The sequence below is a fragment of the Thermobia domestica genome, chromosome 14, assembly GCF_964235325.1.
Source record: "Thermobia domestica chromosome 14, izTheDome1.hap1.1, whole genome shotgun sequence".
NCBI lineage: Eukaryota > Metazoa > Arthropoda > Insecta > Zygentoma > Lepismatidae > Thermobia > Thermobia domestica.
The window spans coordinates 77,024,859-77,050,116 of record NC_137467.1 but is presented as its reverse complement, the minus strand read 5'-3'; the positions used below and the strand labels follow the sequence as shown (position 1 = coordinate 77,050,116).

At 37.0% G+C, this 25,258-nt stretch overlaps 3 protein-coding genes across 6 annotated transcripts in view; 2 read left to right on the top strand and 1 right to left on the bottom strand.

Moving 5' to 3' along the window:
• Ube3a (ubiquitin protein ligase E3A) overlaps nucleotides 1-8,860 on the bottom strand; it is a 98,994-nt gene extending 90,134 nt beyond the window's left edge. The window contains exon 1 of one of the 4 annotated variants that reach the window (XM_081738605.1): nucleotides 8,516-8,860. Coding sequence is in view for 2 of the 4 variants with exons in the window: in XM_081738607.1 (XP_081594733.1) it covers nucleotides 8,574-8,623 (50 nt within the window). In the remaining 2 variants the exon portion in view is untranslated. Of the gene's footprint in view, nucleotides 1-8,282; nucleotides 8,302-8,515 lie in introns of those variants that run through there. The other 3 variants (XM_081738607.1, XM_081738604.1, XM_081738606.1) reach the window with 3 other exon arrangements.
• Nucleotides 8,861-23,462: 14,602 nt separating this feature from the next.
• LOC145669881 (general transcription factor II-I repeat domain-containing protein 2A-like) lies at nucleotides 23,463-23,846 on the top strand. Its single transcript, XM_081738226.1, has one exon. The coding sequence runs from the start codon at nucleotides 23,463-23,465 to the stop codon at nucleotides 23,844-23,846; it is 384 nt and encodes a 127-aa protein (XP_081594352.1).
• A 66-nt stretch (nucleotides 23,847-23,912) lies between these two features.
• On the top strand, nucleotides 23,913-24,380 carry LOC145669880 (general transcription factor II-I repeat domain-containing protein 2-like). Its single transcript, XM_081738225.1, has one exon. It carries the CDS (start codon nucleotides 23,913-23,915, stop codon nucleotides 24,378-24,380), a length of 468 nt encoding a protein of 155 aa, XP_081594351.1.
• Nucleotides 24,381-25,258: the final 878 nt, after the last annotated feature.

The window sequence follows — 25,258 nt, the reverse complement described above, 5'->3', positions numbered from 1 at the left end:
GTGGATACTTTCAAATATCTAGGATCAATATTACCAGACCAAAATTATATCTACAAATTAAATGTCGACTGAAATAAGGAAATTCGTGTTATTATTCAGTTCAAAATATTTTGTCGTCGCGAATTCTGTCGAGGAATTTAAAGCTTAAAATATATAAAACGATAATCATGCCTGTTGTTCTGTATGGTTGTGAAACATGGTCGCTTGCGATGAGGGAAGAACGCAAACTGAAAGTATTTGAAAATAAAATCCTTAGACGAATATTCAGACAGAAGAGGAACGGGAATTGGGGAAACTTCATAACGAAGAACTGCATAATTTATGCGGTTTCCTAAACATCGTTACAATCATCAAGTATAGGAGGCCTAGGTGGGTAGGTCATGCAGCCAGAATGGAAGAAGGTAGAAACGCTTTCAAAGTTTTAACTGGAAATTCAGTCGGAAAACGTCCACTTAGGAAAACCTAGGGGCAGATGGGAGGACAATATTAAGATGGATCTCGCAGAAATAGGAATACAAAGTAAAAACTGGATCCAGTTGGCTAAGGATAGATTATGAAAATTTTTGAGGAAACATGCTTGTTTTGTACATGGAACTGCTTGTAAAAGCCTGTCAAATTTTGACAGGCATTATACAGGCACCTGTTTCGGCGAAAACACATGTAAAGAAAATATTACAGGCACATTGTGTTCAGGTGATATGCATGTCGAAAAAGTATTAAACTTCTGTTGGAAATTTTGCACGGAAACACGCGTTGTATAGAGCCTGTACATTAAAATGAGAACATGCAATGTACACGTAGTCACTCACATGCAAGTAAATGGAGAGAATATGTGCATGTAAAGTACCTTGAGTGGATTGTTGATAACATTCGCAATACAGCAAGAATGAACAGTACAAGGTAGGTGCCTGTTTATCAACATGTAATATATATGTGTGACATTCGTATTACATCTAAATATCATGTATTAGCGTATAGTATGGAAAACGCATGATGTAGAATATGTTATTTTACATTTATCATTTTCGTGTACATGCGAAGTGTGTAACTCCCGTACGTGCAGTGTAAAGGCAATGTACAGGTGAACGGGAACATGCAATAATCATGATTGCCAATAAATGTATTAAACAGATACGTGTGGTAAACAAGGTGCATTGAAGCTAAATATTCACGTTATAGGCATAGGAGACATGCAATATTCAGGCACAAGTCTCCAGTTCGACATTCGCTATGCAAGGTCCTGACACATGTATAATGCATGGGACTACAACTGAATACATTGCCTGTATTATCTCCGTGTACATGCGAAGTGTGAACCCACATATATGCAATGTACAGGCAATGTGCAGGTAAACGAAAAATGCAATCATCATGATTGCTAATAAATGGGTTAAATGGTGCATGCCATGAACAAGGTTGACTGGAGTGTATCATTAATGTTACAGATGTAGGAAACATGTAATATTAAGGCACCAAAAGTCTCCAGTTTGTCATGCACATATGCAAGGTCCTGACACATGTATAGTACTTAATGCGATGTACTTTACATGTATATTCCGCTAACACACCCACTAATTCCCTAACACCTGTATTTCACATGTATTTAACATGTCAATTACATTCTTATCAAATGAAAAGCAGCTGTCATCAGATCCTCATGAGGTAACGTATATGTCAACTACATGGAATATGCCGGTTACGTACATGTCTTTCCACTCTCTACATGTTGTTTACACGCATTTTTCACGTTGCAAGGTTGCAACCCTATCAACATGAAAACTACCTGTTTCCATGAAATGAACATGCAATGATCGTGAAAAAAATCGATACCTGTCTCATGCGTTTAAAAGTGTTCCATTTTCAGGCGCATGTACAGGCGCCTGTAAAAATATGCATGTTAATGCATGTTTCACAGGCGCCTGTAAACCACCTGCATTTTCTGTTTGGGAAGTCAGTGGAGAGCTTTTGTGAATGCGGCATTGAACCTTCGGATTCCATAAGCCATAGAGAGAGAGAGAGAGAGAACACATTTACGTTAAGCACAACTGCACCACAACCATGAGTGAGTGGTTAGTTTTTGCACTTCTACCGGAAAGTCCGGGATTCAACACCGAATTCGAGCATTTTGACAAAAGTTTTTCTTAATTCCATCTGTGAATGTAGAGATAGTGCGTGTACTGTGAATCCTGGCCGACTCCCTTTACCGTTTTTAAACGTTGTTATTACTAATTACCAGCAGTGACGGATTTGCGAAGGGGGTTAGGGTGGGGATGTATTACAGATTGAAGCCTGTACCCCGAAATTACGGAATTTCTAAAACAATCTAAATATCTGTTATGCCTTTACTCATAAACTTCAAGCCCTCCTCAAATCAAAATCAGGTATTTTTAGTAAAACCAAACATTAATATGGAAAAATCCTCCCAAAATACTTTTCTAAATCCACCACTGATTATCAGTATAAAATGGTCTTCAAGGTTGTATCCGGAAGATTATTGCTGAATACAAACAAAACGAAATATTAGTTAAGCCTATAATTATAAATTTCAAGCTCCTCCCAAATAAAAATTAGGAAATTTTAGAAAAACCAAACATTAAGCACAGAAACACCTATCAAAATACTTTTTTGAATCCGCTACTGATTATTTCTATAAAACTGTATTCAAGGTTGTATCCGGAAGATTATTGCTAAATCATTGCAAAGCTACAGTGGAAGTACGCTCTGACAGATATACTGACAAACGTACCTCTGACGGATATATTGAAAAACATAAGTTTTACTTATGTGCTAGAAGCTAGAGTAAGCCTACTAATCTCTAAGAAATGAAACACGGATGACTAAAAAAAATGACGTAGAGAAGAAAAAAAATGTCGAGAACTCAGAAGTTAAAATAAAGTTAAATATCCTCTACAATTGCCCTCAAATACTACGTACTGTATATTCACTTTAATTCATAAAACATATGCTTCATCCATCATGATGAATTCCAGAGCGAAATATGGCATTTAGGTCATGAAATCATATTTAACTTTAATGAGAAAGCTATTCAAATAGAAAAATTATGAAAATGAAAAAAGCCTAAATTTCCAAAATTCTCGTTTTTCCAAATAAGCCGGCTTTTTATGTGCAAAAAATCATGGATCCAAAAAAGCCGACTTTTTTGCATCTCTAGTAATTAGTGAACGAAATATAATTTTTCAACAATTCTTTCTAGTGTTGCGCCAAAAGCAAACCTATACAAAGAAAAATATTGTACACATTATAAGAATTGTACAAATTTTATAAATGCCTGGAAACATAACATGGTGAACACTGCACATACATACACTTTTAAAGTAAACAACATACTTATCAAGGTAAATATACTTATTTATGTATTTAGGTCGTAAATCCTAAATACATAAATGATTTAAATTTGTTTTATTGTTCGTTGATAAACGGCTACACAAATGCGAAAAGGTGGACCTGAGTGTCAAAACTTGGCGCTGCAAGTTAAGTAGATCATCCAGAAAATAAAACATCATGTTCTATTTATTATTATTATTTCAACTGGAGCAAGTAGTCGCAAATCTAATGTATAAGTCATGCGAAGTCAAACACTACATACGAACATCACGAAACAATGATGAAAGTGCAGTCTTATGGCACTCGAACACCATCTTTACAGCAGTGTTGCACAGTATAGGGTCAGTAAGGGTAATTATGAGACACCTCTCACTGATCTTCATCCACTGTAGGTAAATACTAATTAGGAGCACAGACATTCAGTAACATCCTTCACAATGTTCTGTCAATTTCAGTTTACAAAAGTTTAGATGTACCAATTGCTTTAACAAATTCATTCAAAAAAATCTGTTTTGAAATTCGAAATCATATTATTAACTTTTATATCTACTCGTGCGGTAATACACTCTGTAAAGAAAAAATAGCGACACCTCAATTCTCAAACTAACTTACACAGAAAACCATAGTTGCAGCCCGTTAGAAGAGGAATAGAAGGAAATGAAGAGTGGGATAGTTCATTTGCGTTATCTGTGACACCAGTGATGTACGACATCGCTTGGCAATTGTTTGTGTATCAGTAATATTTTCGCTAGATGGCACTGAGTGCGTCTCGTAAATTATTGTAGTGAGAATTCTGCATTACATTTGTGATGTGTATGCTGAGATAAATAGCATTTTATGATTGTTCTTTGCTTTCTCACTGTTTGGACAGTGTCAAGTTTCAATATTGTTGTTGTGCAGTGGTGTGTTTGTATGATATTGTTGCTACATGTGGACTGTAAACAAGAATGATGGGTAAGAAATGTAACTTGTCGCCATGTGAATAAAATAAAACTCTTGCTTTGCACAGCTAAGGCAAATCTCTACGGGAGATAGATGGAATAGTAAAAATCCATCATTTGACGGCAGGAAGAATTATTCACAAGCAGAAACAGCATAACAAATCGTTCCTTCGTCAACAGTGTGAAAGAAAAAGAAAGCATCGCCCAGAGCAGATCGCTAAATGAAATCAATAGCACTGCAGATTTAAGGAATGATTTCCTCAAAAATCGCTTCTGTAATTTGACATAATCTTGGAATTGTAGTTACTCATTCAACTTTACTGTCTTGACTGCGTGAAGAGGATATTAAGAAGAAGAGACAGCGTAGAAAGTCGAAACTGACAAAAACACAGAGGACTTCAACATGTAGGTTTGTGAGTCGATATGCAACTTGGACTTATGATAACTGGAAGAACGTCGTTTTCTTCTTTGATAGTAGGATAGTGGGAAACGATGGTGGTGTAAAGTTGTGGATACGAACGAGCAAGAAACTTGACACGGATTTTGTTTAACAGATGCAAATATTCAGTTACTGAGTGATGGTATGAGCTTGGTTCACCGTTAAATACGTCAGAACGATGGATATATATGTGAAGGATCGTTTGATGCAGGAAAATATCTTCAAATTCTGGTACGTAAAGTTTTTACAGCAGCTAAAGATGACTTTTCTGAAGAAAGCATACATTACTTCCTTTTCCAGGATGATAATGCTTCATGTCACCGAGAGAAAATCGTTAATACATGGTTCAAGAATATGACTATTTAGAACCTCATGTGGCCTCCGAACTCACCTGACATGAATCCAATTGAAAATTTGCGTCGATAGGAGAAGAAGATTCAATAGATAACTATCTCGAATAAAATGAAATTCAAGGAACAGATAATCCGGGTGTTATTCCGTGAAATCGAGGTTGCATTTTACAATAGCCTTGCTACCAAAGGGCCCCGATGATTCGCTGCACTGCAGAAAGCCCATGGTGCACATACAAAATATAGTTTGCTGTATTGTACTTCCCGATGTTCGTACACAGTATATCTTAACCTTAAGAAATTCCATTTATCGTTTTCTGTTGTTGATATTTTCACTTTTATGTATAACTTTTCCTATAAACGATTTTGCTCAAAACACACATATCTACTTATATATGTATCTAAATTCATTAAATTAATGTCAAAAGCCTGAAACTGTGGCGCAAGTATTAAAAATCAACTGCTCATTGGGGATATGCATTGTAGTATTATCAGGAATTCATGTAAAAAATCATATTGGTTAATGTATGTTGCGAAAACCATATCGGAGCAAGTGTCGCTATTTTTTCTTTACAGAGTGTATCACCGTTATAAAACCAATGGTTGTTGGTGGAAGCCTGGTAGATCAGCAGATATATGGTAAGTTGAAATTGTCCCTTGGGCTTTCGTTTCAGAGTTACATTTTTTATTTTTATTATTATTATTATTATTTTATCTCATTTTGCTTATATGGAGGGCAGTGTTCGAAGTGGGGAAAAAACAGAGACGGTATGTTTTATTACGATTTTGGCTCGACATACCGCTATCTAAATGCTGAAATACAGTGAGAGTATGTTGTCTAAAAGATTGCATTTCTATTTACATAATGACTGAAAATCATTGGTGAGCTTCTCTGTAACTATGGAGAGAGTTTGATTCCCAGCCAACAACTTTCTGAATATATATATGTACCCTTATATCATATTAGAGAGAATTATGCACGAAAATGCTCTAAAAGCGGGTTTTTTATCTTAATTTCCTGCGGCAAAAGTCCCGGACCCATTCGACTGAGGAATATTCCAAATCCCGGAAGATCCGCCTCCTTCATACCTCAACATTACATAGAGAAAGCTGGCGACAACAGGTGTCTCATAATTACCCTTTTGGAGGGAAATTACGAGACAGCACAAATTTGACATTTACTCATTAACTTACGAGATGACAGGAAATTTCTCGGCAGCAAATTGTTACTCAATTGACACCATGAACTGCTACCCAGGCTAACTGCTTTCAAAACTAACGTAAGCTGACTTACGTGGAAAAGTTGTGAAATCTGTCTTATAATTACCCGCACTGACCCTACAATTGTACAATCATGCTTGGATACTCGAGCAGACGCTTCTACTGAAAATTCAAAAGTAAAATACGATGTGAAACATTTTTCCTGAAGGAATAAGTGTATAAATATAAGTAGATTAATTACTGTCAGTGCACTGCACATTGAAATGAATAGTGGCTAATAGTGGAAGTATTGTATGTGTAAGTGTGCTCTCCCAGTATCCTCGCTTATGCGTATATCCCCCGTCGCTGACGTGCCTGCTCCCTACGGATGCATCCTGTCGCTATCGCTCACTCCCCCCTGCTCTGACTCGGTTAGATAGCATTCGTGCTTTTTAGTGGCACCTAACACAAGTTTGTTCGTGTCTTAAGCACTGAAGTTTTTACACAGTAATTATAATGTCTCCTGAAGTCAATTTGCTAGTACTAATGGAGCTCCTCATTTAGTGCATGGTCTGTTAAAAGAAATACAAAGCTCTAACCTAACCTGAAAATCTAAAAAGGTTTCAAATTTGGTAGAACCGTCTGCTCAAGTAATACCATCATGATTTTTGCGCGAATAATCACTTTTGCACATACCCCTGTCACTTCGTGCCAGCCTCTCTATGGACACGCTCCTACCCAGGGCCACTAGTTTTAACCTGCTCTGAAGGGGAATAGTTAAAGCGTTCTTGCTTGTAGCGATGACTTAGCACAGGTCGGTGCATGTTTTCGCATAAATAAACATTTGGATGGCAACTCCCCCAAATACACACATAAGTGTTCTATGCCATATATTATGTAACGCACTAGCCTCGTATGTATGTTTACCCACCCTCGCTGACGCAGCTGCTCCCTACGAACGAACGCCCTCGCTCCCGCTCTGGCTCCTTGCTGCGCTTCTGCCCAAACTCGGTTAGATAGCATTCGTGTTTATTAATTACCATATACCACAAGTAGATTAGTCTTTTGCATCATAATTCTTATCGTGTACCTACACTGAAGTCCACTTAAAGTGAATCTGCAGTGCAAGTCCACACCCTCATCGAAAGCTCCGGAGCCGGTACTTGAGCCAGAGTCACTAGCACATGATCTGGGGGAGAAAGTATGTAATATTCAAGTTATCTTAAGGCATATCTGTTTGCACGTATTTTATCAATCTATACGCAAATTTTGGACATGTGCCAAGAACATAACCTTTTAGTATGTATGTGGGTTATCATTTAAAACAAGAAAACTGATGTGAAATGATTTCTCAACTTGACGACACCCTGTAAAATTTCATGTATAAGTTTTCTGTTCTTAACGTATCATTAGTTTTCAGTCTAGTGTCCAGATTTTGTGTTACTCCATTGTTCTGAAAATACTGGTACTTTAGTGATTATATAGGCCTAATGATGAAATGTGTTTAAAATTGAACTAGAATGCTGTAACTCCATACTTCCTGTGCAGGTTTCACAGATATCTTAAACGTATTATATAGAAGTACAAGGGCACATTTTGTATCGTGATGCCATTCATTCCTTTGTCCAAAACTTATTATTATTGTCTAATCGGGGGGAAATAGCTATATGTAAGCACTCACTATTATTAACTACACTGGCAACTTGTCAAATACATTAACAACTCAAATCATACTGAACATCTAATGTAAATCAAGTTTGTCATTGCAACATCAAGCTTGTTTTGCACCGAAACTGCTCAACGCCGAATTGCACGGATTAAAAAATAATTCCTAGCACTACATTAAATACAGAAAGCTATAATTATCTACTAATTGCAATACATAAGGAAGTACCTTTGATACTAGTTTGATTATCATTGTAATGGGTGATTCTCCGAGAATTATCTACACAACGTGACAAGATACTGATTAATATTATGACATAAATAGATGTCACAAGAACTAACTTCAACTTAGCCCTTAGTGCAACGCACCGAACGGTCACTATCCTCTACAGAAATAGCATTTTTACGTAAGCACAACTGAATGTTCGCTGCTAGCGTTAACTGCGAGCAAGACAACGAAAACATGACTCCGTTAGCCATGCCATGATCCATCAACCTTGAGTCACAACAACAACAAACAACTTCAACTTAAATAATTGCAACCCAACAGCAATAAGTGTAAGAATTGTACTCACAAACACCATTTATCTTTAATTCATGCTTTGTCCTTAGTTTCTATTTTGCGTTGTTTACCTTGAGGCTTCGTCTCCGCCTGATCCGTATTCCTTGTCTTTTGAGCTCATAGAATATGGATATGCTGGAATCAACAATAATCTTTGCAATTGATTGAGGCACAAATGGAAGTTCTCAATTGTCAAATATTGGAAAATTCCCTTTTCTGCGATTTAAGCAGCATCGGCTACACCCTAAAAATCTTACTTCTCAAGATTGTTATAATCGATAGATTAGGCCAAGAGCCCTGGCTGTACCACTGATAAGTCTGCTACCGCTTATTTCGTGAATGACGATGCGTAGTGTCAGGAGACATTGTCAGTGTTGCTCATACATGCTTATGCTTGTCGATATTCGTTTAACATGCATTATTATCATAACAATTCCGAACTTTACTTTACTTCTATACTTTACATAAGACCAAATTAGTATTAATGGGAATCATTCAATTTGAATTATATTTCTATTTATATAATATCTATTAACATTAAGTATAATTTCTGAAAATGAAACCCAACAGATGCAATTCAACAAGAATAAACGGAATTATGTCTTGAAGAAATAAGATCCCTAATTACAAATTTTGTTCAATGTAAATTATGAGAAGTATTTACTAGAGCATTCAGTCTACATTTAGCGCAAATAATCCTGTTGCCCAATTTCCGTAGATTACTGGAACCTCCTTCTAAGTACACCAATAAGAGGAGTTTAACTCCCCAAAAGAGATAATAATAATAATAATAATAATAATAATAATAATAATAATAATAATAATAATAATAATAATAATAATAATAATAATAATAATAATAATAAAGAAAACTGGAGGCTTTGGAAGTGTGAATGTGGAAAGAATGGAAAGAATTAGCTGGGATCAAACCGAAAACAAATGGAATGGTTAGGAACAGTATTGACGACAAGAGTAACTCTAAATATAATGAAAAAAGAGAAAGAGAAACTGGTTGTGCAGGGAACAGTGGCGTACGGGGAATTTCATCAAAATGAGTTCAAACAGTCAATCTCATAACATTTCAGGACAAACTTGACTATAATACGAGGAGTGTACTATAATAATTTACACTTTTATTGTTCTGAGACATATCCATATAGGATACACACAAATTTTTCTTTATGCACTTTTGCCAGTGGTGTCAGCCTCAGAAGACCCTACTGGAACCAATTGTTTGGAATCCCACCCACCACGCTTGGATAGTTTGTTTATGAGTATCTGCAGACGACCTCTCAGAAGTTTCTTCCAATGCCCCGAATAAGAGGGAGCCAAGTTCGGAGAGCAGAAAGGGTGCGGCACCACTGTAAACCCTAGTTGATCAGGCAGTTGGTGAGTACTTCAAATTATGTGCCCTCTATAAAAATTGTTGCGGAAGTACCACAGGATTCTGAGGCATTGATATTTGGATAGTTCACATAACAATTCCTAAGTGGAGTCTTGACTTGACTACGGTAGGTCCCATATTTTTGGAGCTATGGACCTTTAAAGTTCTTTTCTTTTTTTTTTTCATGTTTTCGGCAGCCTATAACTGTCGTTGTGTGTTGGTCTATACTTTATGTCTTATCCTGGTGTCAGGAATCGCCTCCCAAACGTTGACGGTTTTGTTTTGAAACACCATATATATACCAAAAGAAGGAGAAAATGGAAACTGTACGAAGCAACTATAAGGAGGGGACATCTTAGCACGTATTAAACACAGATAACCAACGAACAGTGTTGCCAACCCAATACAAAGTTATATTTTTTCAAATGGCACTGTCAGATTATTATATACTGGAACATGTCAAACGAATACTTAAAATAGCACATTTATTTTTCAGTGCTGCAAACTAAAAATGCTATCGCAAATATCCAAAGTAGAGACGGCCTTTTTCGAACGAAAAATCTGTTTTTCGATTTTCGGAAATTTCATTTTTTCGTTTTTTGTTTTTCGCTTTTTCGAATTTTTTTTCGTTTTTTCGAAAAATTTTTCGTTTTTCGAAAAAAAAATCGTTTTTCGTTTTTCGAAAAATTTTTTTTTTCGAAATTTTTTTCGTTTTTTCGATTTTTTGTTTTTCGTTTTTCGTTTTCGAAAAAATGTGGCAATCCCTAGTCTTGCCTTGCACGGGCAACCTACTGGGATGCGCTTCTCAGCATTTCGTTAGGTTTCTGGATTAAGCCTTATCGATGTTGGTTGAGTCAGAGAGAATAGTGATCAAGATAGATAGTTTGGATGCTAGAACAGGAGACCGAGACTCGAGAGCGATGCCAACAAGAGTTGTCATCAGGTTCATCCAGATTGAATTTAATTCTGAAATGTGGAAATGGAGAAGATCCTAAAGCGAAAGCCAACTGAACAGATCAGCCCACCGTTCCCAAATGTCGCTCCGAGAGAGAAAGAGAAAGAGAGAGACATAGTGGGCAAAACTAGGAACTTAATACAGGTTTAAATTGGTAACTGCACAAGCCATATATTCGGCCAGCAAGTCTCCAGACCGACGACCAGGCTAACAACCGTCAAGATCGTCCCAAGAAGTCCACTGAAATAGAAAGACACTGTACTTGAGATCCTTCCACAAAGCTATTCCTTTTCGCTCTCGCTATTTTACCTTCTACATTTGTCTGTTGTTTTATGTTTTTTTTTTTTTTTTTTTTTTTTGACTTTGTTTCGTTTTACAGTCTAGTTAATTAGATCCCAGTTTAGTTGTAAGTTCTAGAGCTAGGATTTCATGTCTATTCTCCTATCATTTCCTTGAAGTTGTTGAGTAACATTCCCTACCTGCATAATACTGTACGATTATTGACATATCTTTGAAAAAAATGCGGAAGTAAAAGTTGTCAATTGATAGAAGTGAATTTTTTAAGGTAATTTGGGTAGTTTTGCATTTTATTGGGAAATGATTGTTGTATTTTCAATATATATTTTTTTTACATTAAAAAAAATCGAACTCACATAATAACAATATGCCTGACAAATATCAATACTAAGATGTTTTGACAACGCTGTATATAATAGGGTTGCCATATTTCAAAAATGAAAATCTGGGACGCTACTAAACGAAGAGTTATATACTAATTTATTTTCTTCTATTAGACAGAGTTGTTCAAGTATTACGTAATCACATTTTTAGTCCTTTAATTAGACCTTCTCCTCACTAGTTAAGCAAATGCAAGCAGATGATTTACTTCCTCCCTTCCGGTATGCATTTTTTTTTAATTTCTCAGGATCTACTATGTTTCGTGGCTTAGAAGTTGATGAGAATAATTATATACCAAGTTCTGTGAAAAAAAGCAAACTATAATATTCCTTTCCTTTCTTCTGCGCTGAAATCCGGGACATTTAAACGTCCCGAGAAATATTGTACAACCACTTTCTTATAACAATATTTCTCTAATACTTTACTGATATTTAGTCAATGTCTTATAAACATAAACTTTTCAAATTTATCGAAACCACAAACTAGAGAAGGGGAGATTTAAGGCCAAGAGCGCCGATCCTGCCCCCCCCCCCCCAAAGCTCATGTGAGTCCCCTATTGTATTTATGAATATACAATATTTGGCATAATTTGAATGCAATTTGATTAAAATTCTCATATGTATACCTTCTGCATCTGAATCCCCCCCCCCCAAATTTACGGAGAAATCGGCGCTCTGGTTTAAGGGCCCTGTTATGGTCCAGTTTCCTTTTCTGGAAAAATAACGTAAAGTTCAAGAAAATGTTAATTCCACGATTCAGAATAATACAGAGGTTGTTCAGCCTACGTTTGGCCGATTTCGTTCCTTCCTCCTCCCGGGCAGAATGGACTCACCCGACCTGGCTCGTGCGTTCTGCAGTGTTGTGCAGTGGCTTCCTGGGAACGGACTTGTTTTTCCACGCGGACGACAATAACGCACAAAACAGGACAATTGTTATGAGTGTTGTGTTAAATTTGTTTCCAAGTGTGTGGGTTTCCGCTCTGTAATCAAAATGTCGCCCAAACTAAGCCGGTTTTGGGATGGCTATGTTGCGGCTCTTTATGACGCCCACTTTAGTGTTTCTGTCATTACAAAACAGTGCAAGAAGAATGGTTGCAACATCAGTTTAAGTGGAATAAAAAATGTTATTAAAAAATACAAGGGCAACGAAGCTCCACCATTTGGATCACCAACGAAGTTGCCTAGGAAGCGGAAATGCACCAAGGCCACCTCCACCATGCAGAAGAAACTTTGCAAAATGGCAATGCAAGAAAATCCGCCAACACAAAGGTGTATGGCTAATCGTCTTAACGTGTCTTTGGAGACTGTGAACTCGACCTTACACCATCAACTCAAGCTGGAAAAAGTCATGAAAACTCGTGGCCATCTTCTCACGGATGCCCACCAAAAGGAACGAAAGTGTTACGCCCGGAAGCTGTACGAACGGCATCTGGCAAAACAAAGGTGGATGTACGTCGTAACGCTCGATGAAGCATGGATTTACCTTTCCAACAGTGGGAAACTGAGAGCCATCATGTACCGAGAGAAAGTCGCCAAGAACTTCAGAAAGTGGGTCCGTGTCTGTAAAGAATCTTTCCCAAAAGGGTTCATGGTCGTTACTGGCTACTGTTACCGAGGTAAACTGAAGATTTGTAGAGTGGCGAAGAACTGCAAAATAAATTCGCAGTATTTTCAGGAGCAGATCATGCGGCCAACCTACGAGCATGAGATTCCAACAATGTACGGAAATGACGCCAATCTGGTGCGCATTCACAGGAACAAGGCCTCATCACATACCTCACGATCGTCCCTCGCATTCTACAGGGAGATGGAGGAGGCAAGTGGTATACAGATGATACCTTTCAATGAGGTACCTGTTAAATCTCCACATGCAAGTTCTATGGACTATTGTGGATTTGGATTGCTGAAGCGGGCTTTGGGAAAACGGCGTGTGACAACTGTGGAAGGACTTTGTACAGCTGTGCAAAGGGAATGGGACAAGATTCCCCTCCCAGTTCTTCAGAGAAGCCTATTACAGTGGAAATTACACTGTCGGGCTATTGTTAGGAACCAAGGGAAACACATCGAGCACTTACGGGCCTGGCACCATGGATTCTTCTAAATTTTTAGGTAAGTCGAAATTGGCCAAATGTAGATTGAACAACCTCTGTATATATTAAATCTAACATTAGCACACTGCCTATTTTTTTTCTTTTTGTTCTAAAATATAAATTTTAGAAAACATATCTTGCGAAGTTGTTTATATTGTACTAGAGATGAAACACCTCCACCAGCTCCCTTCCGGGCGGCAAGATTCCAAGAACAGACGAAACGTTGCCACATTGGACCGTAACAGATATTCGTTGGATTAAGAAAAATGATGAACGCAAGTCTCCAGAAACGATAGAAATGCGTCTGCATATCTCTCTGACAAAATCCAGGCTTCTAGGACCCCATGCCCCACTACTCTCGATGGCTAATGGAGCAAAAATAAATTTATCCAGGAGGTGGTTGTATTTTTTAAAAAAATATTTCAATATGCCTGTTTCTTCAATTTTTTTTCCAAATTTCGGTCCCCCTTGCGGTGGTAAAAAATATTAACTGATCTTGTTTGCTATTGTGCTTCGATCATCATATTTTCGATTTTTCTACTCACTCTACTATACATACAGTATGTCTAATAATAATAACAAAAATAATAAAATATCTGTGATTAGTTTTCTAGGAGCAAAGAATGAACTAGAGCCACCAAATGTAGAACACTGACTGATCTTCAGCTGATCTAATCGATCATATTCAAGATTATGCAAAAAAAAAAAAAAAAGTAACAACACACAAAAGTATTATTTCTTAAAATTTTCTAACATCTCTATCATGGTTTACGTAGAAAACTATAATTTCACTATTCTCTCATTCAGTGATGTATTTATGATTTTGTTTCAGGAGGCTATGCACAACAGGGAGAAGCAAGGGAGCAATTGCTCACCTAAGTTTGAGAATTAAATATATTTTAATTTATGCATAAATTGAGGTTTTAATAGCAAGAATTGCAGACTGGTGAATCTAATGTGATGTGATACACACAAAACTTTAGTAGTGAATCTTATCTTTTATTCTATTCACAGAAGAAAAAGGGAATATCCTCTTGGTCTACCTAATTTCGGGGGCCTACTTATTCCCTCTCTTGACTTTCTTTAATTCAAACATTTACCTTTCTTTATAAGTAAACGATGTAAATACTCCTTTGCGCTATAATAACTAAAGTCCCATTATGTTGATATCCGTGCAAGTTGGTGTGGAACACCAGTTTCCCTTATCAGCTACTCTTAGTTTTGGTGTTACTGACGAGGGCCGACTTGAATCACAATTAACAACGGTCGAAAGTATGATAGGAGAACCGAAAGAAAAGTAGTAACTAAGAAAAAGAAACAGAAAAGTAGAATGGAAGAAATAAATAAAAACACAGTTCTTACATGGAATGAAATTTGCCAAATACAGTGTTATTTCTGAACAAAGAGCATAAGAAAATGGAAGGTCAATGAAATTATTAGAAATGCTAAGAAGAATTATTGTTGTACGTGGAATACGAAAACCTAAAAAAAAATGGGGGACTTGAGCCCGATACCCCCTAAATACGCCACTGCTCTCATTATATTTATATTCTATGAATTTTCATACGTAGCACTGGAACAAATGAACATTTTTTTTTTTTTTTTTTTTTTTTTTTTTTTTTTTTACAAACTCTGGATGCGAGCATTTTCATCAAGAGAACGACAATGAAAGTTGATTCCACTACACTAAGTTTACCCTTCCTTTAATAATAATAATAATAATAATAATAATAATAATAATAATAATAATAATAATAATAATAATAATAATAATAATAATAATAATAATAATAATGAATAACTTCAAGATAATGAAGACAGGGACCCAAGTGGTGTCTACAAAATGCTATTAAATAAACACTGTTTCAAAAATATTTTCTTAAAGGCCAAAAATACTCGTAGATGTGGAGTTTACATCATAATTGATGGGCAACCAAACGTACGAAAGTAAAATGTCTTGAAGAAAACAGTTATTAATTCATATAATAGCATTCTGTAGATATTATCTGGCTCACTTAAAAAAAAAAAAAACCTATTTGGTGCTCTTCAATTGTCTTTGTTATTGAATAAAATGAAATAATAAAAAAGAAAACAGGAGAGCTGTTTAGCGCAGTTCACAACACAGAATTCAAACAGAGGACATTTTAATTTAGTAAACTATAATAAGAAATTTCATTCGATACTTTATACCACAAGACAAAACGGAGAATTATGTTAATTTATCATAAATTTTACATGAGGGTTAGTATTTTAAAATCAGTTGATAAGAGTCACTTGTAAACTAACACATGGTCTTGTTTATTTGATATGAAAGATCGTTATCATTCCTATAGGCGTAAATGGAACAAACAAGGGTGATCTGATGAATCATTGGTCAAACTTCGAATGTATTCACAATGAGTCATCAAAGTGCCCTTATATGCAAAGTATGTGCGTCCTGAAATGAAAAAAGATATATTTTTTTGGCATTATCAACAGAAAACTATGATATAAACGTAACTATTGGTTTCTTCGTGGTATGCGCACTGCGTCCGGCTGTAATGTTTTACAATATAATGTAAAAAAAATTAACAAACACAAAAAAGTATATTTTGTGCAATATTACACAACGTCTAAAGAAGAAAAGAAAAATGTTCTATAAGGAGGGATGTGAGATGAAATCATATCAATGAATTTGTGTGGTTCTGTTCAAGCACGCACCCAGAAATTTTTGTTGATGTCCAAAGTCAGAAGTTCGACCCGGGTGGACTTCCTGGGAGTGGACCTAAAGGTTGTCAACTTTTGAAATTCCAGACACCTTCCTAGAGTACGTATACTCTTAAAATTATGACATTATCGCTCGCCAAAAATGTGGATAACCTAAAAGTGGTTACTCTACATAAAATTGAGCGATTCGAAGTTCGAATTTAATGACTTTAGTTAGTTTTGAAGTACTTATTAAATTTCTTATTCCAGTTTTGGTTGAGTCGGCACATGTAATTTTTGTAGTCTACTATCAATAACACTGGTCGGCAAAATGAAACTTTTTCTCACTCCCACGAACGAAAATAGGTGATTCCTATAGGTTTCGAGCTCCTGAGTGCGAATCCGAAACCATTTTTTCTCCAGGACGTACCAGTTTTCAGGGAGGGGAGGGTGTTTCAATATCTGCCCAAAGATGCTATTCTCCACCCATAATAATTTGGACGTTATAATTTAAATATCAATATAAATTATACACATAAAATTGCATAAAAAGTTAAACACTTACGTGTCACTTGTTTTCCTACTCCTCTTGTCATCACTACAGGATGTCTCAGGGAAGAAATCCAGGTGACAATGCAGGACATATTACATCCCATGTTACGAAATGAAATAATTAATCTGCTCACAATGTCTTTGTAATCAGGTGACTTATGATTCCCTAGAACAGCCCTGGCCACGGCGAGCAGGTAGTGGAAACCCTCCTCGTGAACGCTCACGAGCATTCTACGTGCAAATACCGTTGTTCGTACTTCGTGCATCTTCGGGTTTTGTCCTTAGAGGAGCGGAAGTGTTGTCAACCTTGGCGGTAATCACTAGCTTACCAAATAAAAAAGTATGTATGGTAACTGATTGCCATTTAGTGTAAAGTTTTTTTTTTACGATGTGGTAACCGTTAACTATAGACAACACACAAACTTGTAACAGCAATCAAATCAAATAAACTATGTACGTTCCTTTTCTTCATTTTTCTTTCCTTTTGTTAACCAAACCATCGCTTACATTTATAAAAATTTCCTAGTTTGCCCAATAGAAAACCAGTTTTCAATATATATATACAGGGAGGGCCATTTTAATAAATCCACGGAAATATCTGAAAAATGATAACACATAGAAAAAATTTTTGAAGTGCACGTTATACATTGCTAAGGAGGAAAACCAATTCCGCCAAAAGTACCCCTCCCCGCCCCCCGTAAATGGGGGTAACGGGGGGGTAACTTTGAAATGTCAAATGAGAACATGGGTCGAGTAATACCTCGTTCGAAAGGTCTTGGAAAACTAAGTAACACTGTACCAAAAGATGTTTCATATTGTGCACCAGTTTCAAAATGGTCGCCATGATATGGTTCGGAAACTCCAGTACCCGTAGTACGAAAACCATGGAAGGTAAATGAATGGAACAAAATTGAAATATGTAAATATCATAGGACATATCGAATGGTGTGGTCCCTGTGATCCCAGTGGCCTCCCTGAAGGGGTCTTGGGGGCTAACTTTAAAACTTCAATGTCCGACCGGACAATGGTTCGGGCGTACGCTTGACCTACCCAATGCTGTTTGGAAGGCAGACTTCATGGATAGATAATCGGTGCACAGAGTTAGTGCGGATGACCATATTTACATTTTGATTAACTATTAGCACTCATGTCATACTGTGGGCTTGAGGGCAGTGTTGAATTCAGACATTTACACCCGGGGGAGAATGTCAACTGCTCGGGGGAGGGTTATTTTTCTGTATTTTTTTCAAGAAAGCAGCATATTTAACAATTCCATTCACATACACATCTTACCTAATATTGAGACTAATTGCTGATAAATATTCAATGAGATTATAATTTTAAGAAAACAATCGTTTGATTTCATCTAAAACATTAAATAAAGACTGGCAAAAATAGTTTACACTAAACTTTAACTGCTATTTACAGTAACTATTTTTATTATTTCCTATATTCAGTAATTACTGTTTGTTACTAATGTAAAAATTTTTAAAAAGATTTAAATTAACTGAAATATTTTTTCTCCTTAAACAAACATACTTAGGAATATCTTAATAAAAAGTTATCATTCTTTCTCACACTTCTGATTCTAAATCAAACATATTAGCCTTGGTTTCTTCACTGCATATACATCAATAGTTTAGTTGACGAAATCTTCAGTAGGATTAGTGCCGTGTCGTGGAAAATCAGCGCTTGGCGCGAGAGTATACGACGGCATCCCCGTATATATGAGTGAGGTCGACAGACCAGCCGCCAAAGGTGGGAAAATTTTAAAAAGTAAACCCTGCTTTTCCTTGATTTTGAGCACTTTTCATTACTTTTTTCCTTTCATTTTATATATGTCCACATGTATTTCATTCCTCTGTTTTTCTTTCCTTCTTTTCTTTTCTTTTTCCCTCCCGAATTTTTCACCTCTTACTTCGGCGCCCGGGGCCGTCGCCCCGCTTGCCCCTCCCCCATGGAACGGCACTGAGCAGGATCTTGGCCACCTTCAATAGCAATCTTTCACTTATATACTATTATCATATTGATAAATTCTATATAAGTCTCTAATCAAGGAGGGATAACTGTTCCTCCCTGATCCCTCTAAATGACGCCCACTGAATCTCACCCTTTAACTGAATTATTTTTAATTAAAGAAAGATGTGTTTACTTTAACAATCGTAAAACACATTTACGTCTGTTACTTCCGATGCGAGAAATGGGATTTAGGCGCCCTATTTCAAATAATGTAGGAACTGTATATTTTCAAGAACTGAAGTCTGCTGACATGAGAGATTATATGGAATGATCGAAAGATCTTCCCTATCTTTCCTTTCGTATCTCAACCTGTGCTAGTGCTACCTACTAATATATAATATAGGGCGAGAGTATAGTACCTACTAAAATACAAACCTTTCTTCAACAGTTAACAATTTCATGTTCTGCCAAACTCAGTCATAGCGTTAAGAAATACAAGTTTTATTCACTATTTGGTATTCTATCTTAGATGTTACATGTTAACATTTATATAGAATGGGTCTGCGTCATTTATATGTATATTGAGAGATCGGATTTCGTCTGCACGTACACGGAAAGAAAAGCAAATAATTGGGTGAAGTAATTTCTACATTTTGTGACTGAAATTTTGGGAGTTTCTCCGGGGGGGAATGAATTTTCTTCGGGGGGGAGATTCCCCCCCGGGCTACCCCCTGAATTCAACCCTGCTTGAGGGACGAAACGGTGTGTACGTATATCCCCGAAATGTTTTCTGAATAACCAGCACGCATTGCATAAAAGTTTCTGTGGCGACGGAGATTAGCAAATTCACACGTTTGTAAGTTCCAGCAGCTGCATTATTCGACAACTTCTTTCGTATAACGTTCCTTATGTTTTCGCATCAAATCATACTCAGCCATACAGATATGCGTTACCATTCAAATAAAATTTCACCTTTTTTTAGTCACTACAGCGTCATCCTTACAAACAAATGTTTCAACCACTTCATACCTATTTGTAAGGTAGCCTTAATTTGCGAATTAAAGTAGAGTTCTCATTTGAACTTTCACTGTTACTTTCCACCCCACTCACATACAGAGCGTAGGGAGAGATTATTTTGCAGGACTTGGATTTCTCTATATACATTATAGCAATTTTACTCTAATATTTTTTTTATCTCTGTTGTATTATTCTCGAGCATTGGAACGCCTCCGTGGTTTTCCTATTTAATTTTTGTTATTTTCATTTATGTCTACCCGTATTCATACTATGGGCACTAGACGTTTTCTTAGACACAGTCACAATGTCTTGGCGATCATTTAGAAAACGGTGTCTCATGTCGAAAATATTCTTACAGAAGCTGTTTGATATTAATTTCTTTATGTAACGTGATGTTACTCGCTTCAAGTTGCTATTTGAAATTTTCAAGTTGGCCCCGGATACCTTTCAGTTGGCCCTTGGAGTCTCCCGACAACACCTCTCGATGTGCCTTACGTCAGTTAGCTACTCCAGCCAGTTTTTCTTCTGTTGATTTATCTCCAATCGCTTTCATACTACGGGTACTAAACCTTTTCTCTGACACGGATACTATGTTTCGGCGGCCTTTTGAGAACACTGCCATTTCACCTCAATCGTTTTTTCCTGCAAGATGTTTGATTTTGCAAGATTTATCGAACGAGGTACCACTCGACTCATGTTACTATTTGAAATTTTGAAGTTAGCCCCTAAGACCCCTTCAGGGAGGCCACTGGGATCACAGGGACCACACCATTCGATATGTCCTATGATATTTACATATTTCAATTTTGTTCCATTTATTTAGCTTCCATGGTTTTCATACTACGGGTACTGGAGTTTCCGAACCATATCATGGCGGCCATTTTGAAACTGGTGCACAATATGAAACATCTTTTGGTACAGTGTTACTTAGTTTTCCAAGACCTTTCGAACGAGGTATTACTCGACCCATGTTCTCATTTGACATTTCAAAGTTACCCCCCGTTAACCCCCATTTACGGGAGGCGGGGAGGGGTACTTTTGGCGGAATTGGTATTCCCCCTTACCAATATATAACGTGTACTTCAAATTTTTTCTATGTTTTATCATTTTTCAAATATTTCCGTGGATTGATTAAAATGGCCCACCCTGTATATAATCAAGTTCTTAATCCGAGTATGGGTTTGTTATATTCTGTTGTTTCGCTTTTTAGGAAAAGAGATAATCTGTTGATACGAAAAAAAATACTGTAGCACTTGTTTGCAATTATTTAAGTATTATCTCCAGAAAATTAGCTTATGTATGTATATGTGTACGAATAGGCTTAGCAAGTGGTTGGTTGTGGAGATTAGAAGCCACTATTATACTACCAATAGGAAGAATAGTATTTCTTACTCCACTTTTGAAGTTACTTTGATCGCAAAGAATCAAACAAAATATTAAGAGAGCCAAAGAGATTTTCCATTTTTAAGAGTGACTACCATTTGTGTTTTTTTTTTTTTTTTTTTTTTTTAAACAAGGAGTGTCTTTTTAATAATAAAAAATATATTCTCCCTGGCTGGTTGCTTGCCGGTGGCTTGTTAAAAGTGAAAAAGAATGTGAAATCATATCAGACTGAAGCTACACGCTTGTCTTTCTTCGATAGTTACTGACTGATTTTGAAAGTCACAATGTTGTAGGCCTACTGTAACAGCTTAAACTCGGAAGGAAACGTTCCAACTGAATGATACGAACAATTATTCCCAATGTCTTGAACATGAAACGTGGGTTGCACGGATAACGGTTAAAGTGGGCTGGACTGCACTGGAATTTCCTTCCGGCACATTAGTGTTTGTTCGGAACTCAGTTCTTCTGTGTAATTGTCTCTTAATAACATTTGAACATTTCTTTTAGATAATAACTAACTAACTAACTAACTAACTCTATGGCCTATGGAACCCGAAGGTTCAATGCCGTGTTTACGAAATATTTCCACTAACTTCTGTCCTCAGCCAATTGGATCCAGTTTCTACTCTGTACTCTTATTTCTGCAAGATCCATCTTAATATTGTTTTCCCATCTACGCCTAGGTCTTCCAAGTGGTCTTTTTCCAATTGGGTTTTCAGTTAAAATTATGAAAGTGTTTCTAATTTCTTCCATTCTGGCTACATGGCCTGCCCACCTGATCCTTCTACACTTAATGACCCTAACAATGTTAGGTGAGCGGTATAAACTTTGCAATTCCTCGTTATGAATTTCCTCCAATCCCCATTTTCATCGCTCTTTGGTCCGAATACTACTACTACTACTACTACTACTACTACTACTACTACTACTAATAATAATAATAATAATAATAATAATAATAATAATAATAATAATAATAATACGCATTATTATTATTATTATTATTATTATTATTATTATTATTATTATTATTATTATTATTATTAGTAGTAGTAGTAGTAGTAGTAGTAGTAGTAGTAGTAGTAGTAACAAAAGTAAAGATTAAATGAAATGAAATTTTTGAGTTTTACGTCCCATGATTATGCCGGTTAGGCTAAAGGAGACGGTGATGATGAGTAATGAATGAAATGGTGGAATGAAGAAAGTGGGAGGAAACGGGAGAACCCCGAGAAAACCCACGCACACGGTGTTTTGTCCACCACAAAGTTCATTTGGCTGGAGAAGTAAAGATTAAGTACATGACGAAACAGCTTTACTAGTGTAAGCAGACAGCGACTAGTGCCACTTATGCTCAGCCTATTATCATCCGTGCTTCCAGTTTTGGCACCTGCATACATAATACGTTAGTTATCTAGCCACTAACTCTCCCTATGTACATCTGCTCATAGAGACCAGTATCGAGCACAGTCGTTGTAAAGAGTTGAAAGCGTTAAGATGGCGAAACGACGCTGCCCTACACCTACACTTAAGTTCAACACGCAGTGGGAGGAGGATTATCTCTTTCTCGAAGAAGACGGTGTAGCCAAATGTTTAGTGTGCTTTAAAACATTACACGGATTTAAGAAGTTCAACCTTCAACGTCACTACAATACTTATCACGTGGAGCAATACGGGGAACTTGAGGGACATCTTCGCAAAGAAGAATTGAAGAAGTTGAAAGAGAATAAGGCCGCATCGGAAATGGAAGACGGGGAGAGAGCGTGTGAAGCCTCTGTGTGGGCGAATTACAAAATTGCGTTGCATATTGCGAGATTGTTGCGCCCTTTCACAGACGGACACCTAATAAAGGGGTATATAGTAATATCAGCAGAAGACTTTTGTCCATCTCGAATACAGCAGTTCGAATCGGTTCCACTTTCCCGACAGACTATTACGCGACGCATAGAACGTCTGCAGATGATGTTTTGAGCCAGCTATCAGAACTTTCGAAAACGTTTATTGCATTTTCCCTGGCGCTCGACGAAAGTACGGATGTTACAGATACTGCTATCTTTATTCATGGTCTTTGGCGTGGGAGACCCGGGTTCGATTCCCGGAGGGAGCTCATGTGGTTCGGATTCCACGTTAATCAGTAGGTCCACGTCTCATATAGCCTCGCTGCTGAAAGGGACGCTAAACTAAAATCAACTCAACTCAACTTTATTCGTGGTGTACATAGTGATCTGGAGATTCGAGAGGAACTGTTCCACATAGTACGTATGAAGGGCACCCCAACGTGCGCTGACATTCTTGCGTGTGTTGAAGAAAGTGTCGAAAATACAGGCCTTGCGTGGAATGCACTGGTTTCTGTAGCGACCGAAGGGGCACCTGCTATGGCTGGGAAGCAAGCAGGGTTCGTGGCGCGACTAAAACAAAAACTGCAAGAGCTTGGAGTGTCGCATGATATCAGGGGAATTGATTGTATGCTGCATCAGGAACAGTTGTGTGCAAAGAGTGTAACGATGAACGATGTCATGGACGTTGTAGTTCGTACCACCAGCTACCTCAGAAAACATGGACTGAGACATCGCCAATTTAAATCCTTCCTCGAAGACCTAAACAGTGCATACGGAGACATACCTTATTATACTGAGGTGCGCTAGCTGAGTCGTGGGAACTTGTTAAACCAGTTCTTTCAGTTACTAAACGACATTGATATGTTTCTCGATATGAACGATCATTCCGTGCCAGAACTGAAAGACGACCAATGGAGATGCAACCTTGCGTTTTTGGCAGACATAACTACTCATTTCAATGCTCTTAACCTCTCATTGCAGAGTCAACATCTGCTAATTACAAATATGTGCGATCGCATCGAGGCGTTCAAAATGAAGCTATCCCTTTGGGCGCAGCAATTTGAAAACAAGATTTTGGTTCACTTTCCTAGCTTAGGCACCTTACAAGAGTCCGGTAAACTTCTTGACTTGACTCATTACCGCAGTTTGCTGCTTAGCCTTAAGGACGAGTTTGAAATCAGATTTCAGGACATAACATGTTTGGAGATGAGCTTCAGGGTATTTCCCACCCCATTCTCTACAAACATTGAAGACGCTCCTTCTGATGTTCAGTTGGAACTTATAGACTTAGTGTGCGACAGGGAATTTAAAGAGAAATTCCACCAGAAACGCAATTTATAAGAGTTTTATAGGAATTTTCCTTGATTTCGATTTCCGCGATTGCATAGAAATGCTGCCAATATTATGTCAATGTTTGGTTCGACGTATGTGTGTGAACAATTATTTTCAAAAATGCGACTGACGAAATCAAACCAGAGAAGTTCGTTGTCCAACCATCATCTGGAATGTTTGTTACGTCTAAGCTGTGTACAAACAATATCACCTCGTATAGAGACACTTACGAAGAAATTGTGCGGTACATCTGCCTCAGAGAACAAGGCTTGAAGCAAAACACTTGTCAGTTACTAGTGTTTATAGTGTATTTTCTTTTTTTCTGTGTTTCTAATTTTATACACATTCGGCCTCTTTGTGCGTTTTCGTGTTCTGTTGGTTTGAATTTTGACTTGCTACTGTCAGACATTTGTCTCTTGTGGCGTTAAGGTACTTGAGTACGCTTCGGCAAATGTGATTGCATTTTTCGAACTTTTGGGAATGTGCAACAAGTGTTTTTCTTTTGGGACCTTTGTCTACGATCTCGGATTTCTGTGGTAAATTATAAAAGCTATTACAATGTTTATATTTTGTAGCTACGGAAATCTAATAAGTATAGACTATTTGGATTATTTCTAATTGAATAATATATTTTCGAATAAAATCTACTCAAATAATCTGATTTTCGAATTGTTCCTCATCTCTGTTTCTTTGCCTACATTAGCATCCAGTGGCAATTTACGGCAGAACTCAAGCAACTTGCGTTACGTTACTTCCCAAGACTGACATAACCATGGGACGTAAAACTGAAATACTCGTATATCATTTATTTTTCTTAAATATATAAAATCCAGTTCTTTAGTCGCGTAGCATAACAAAAACAGAACATTATGTATCAGGAGGTGATA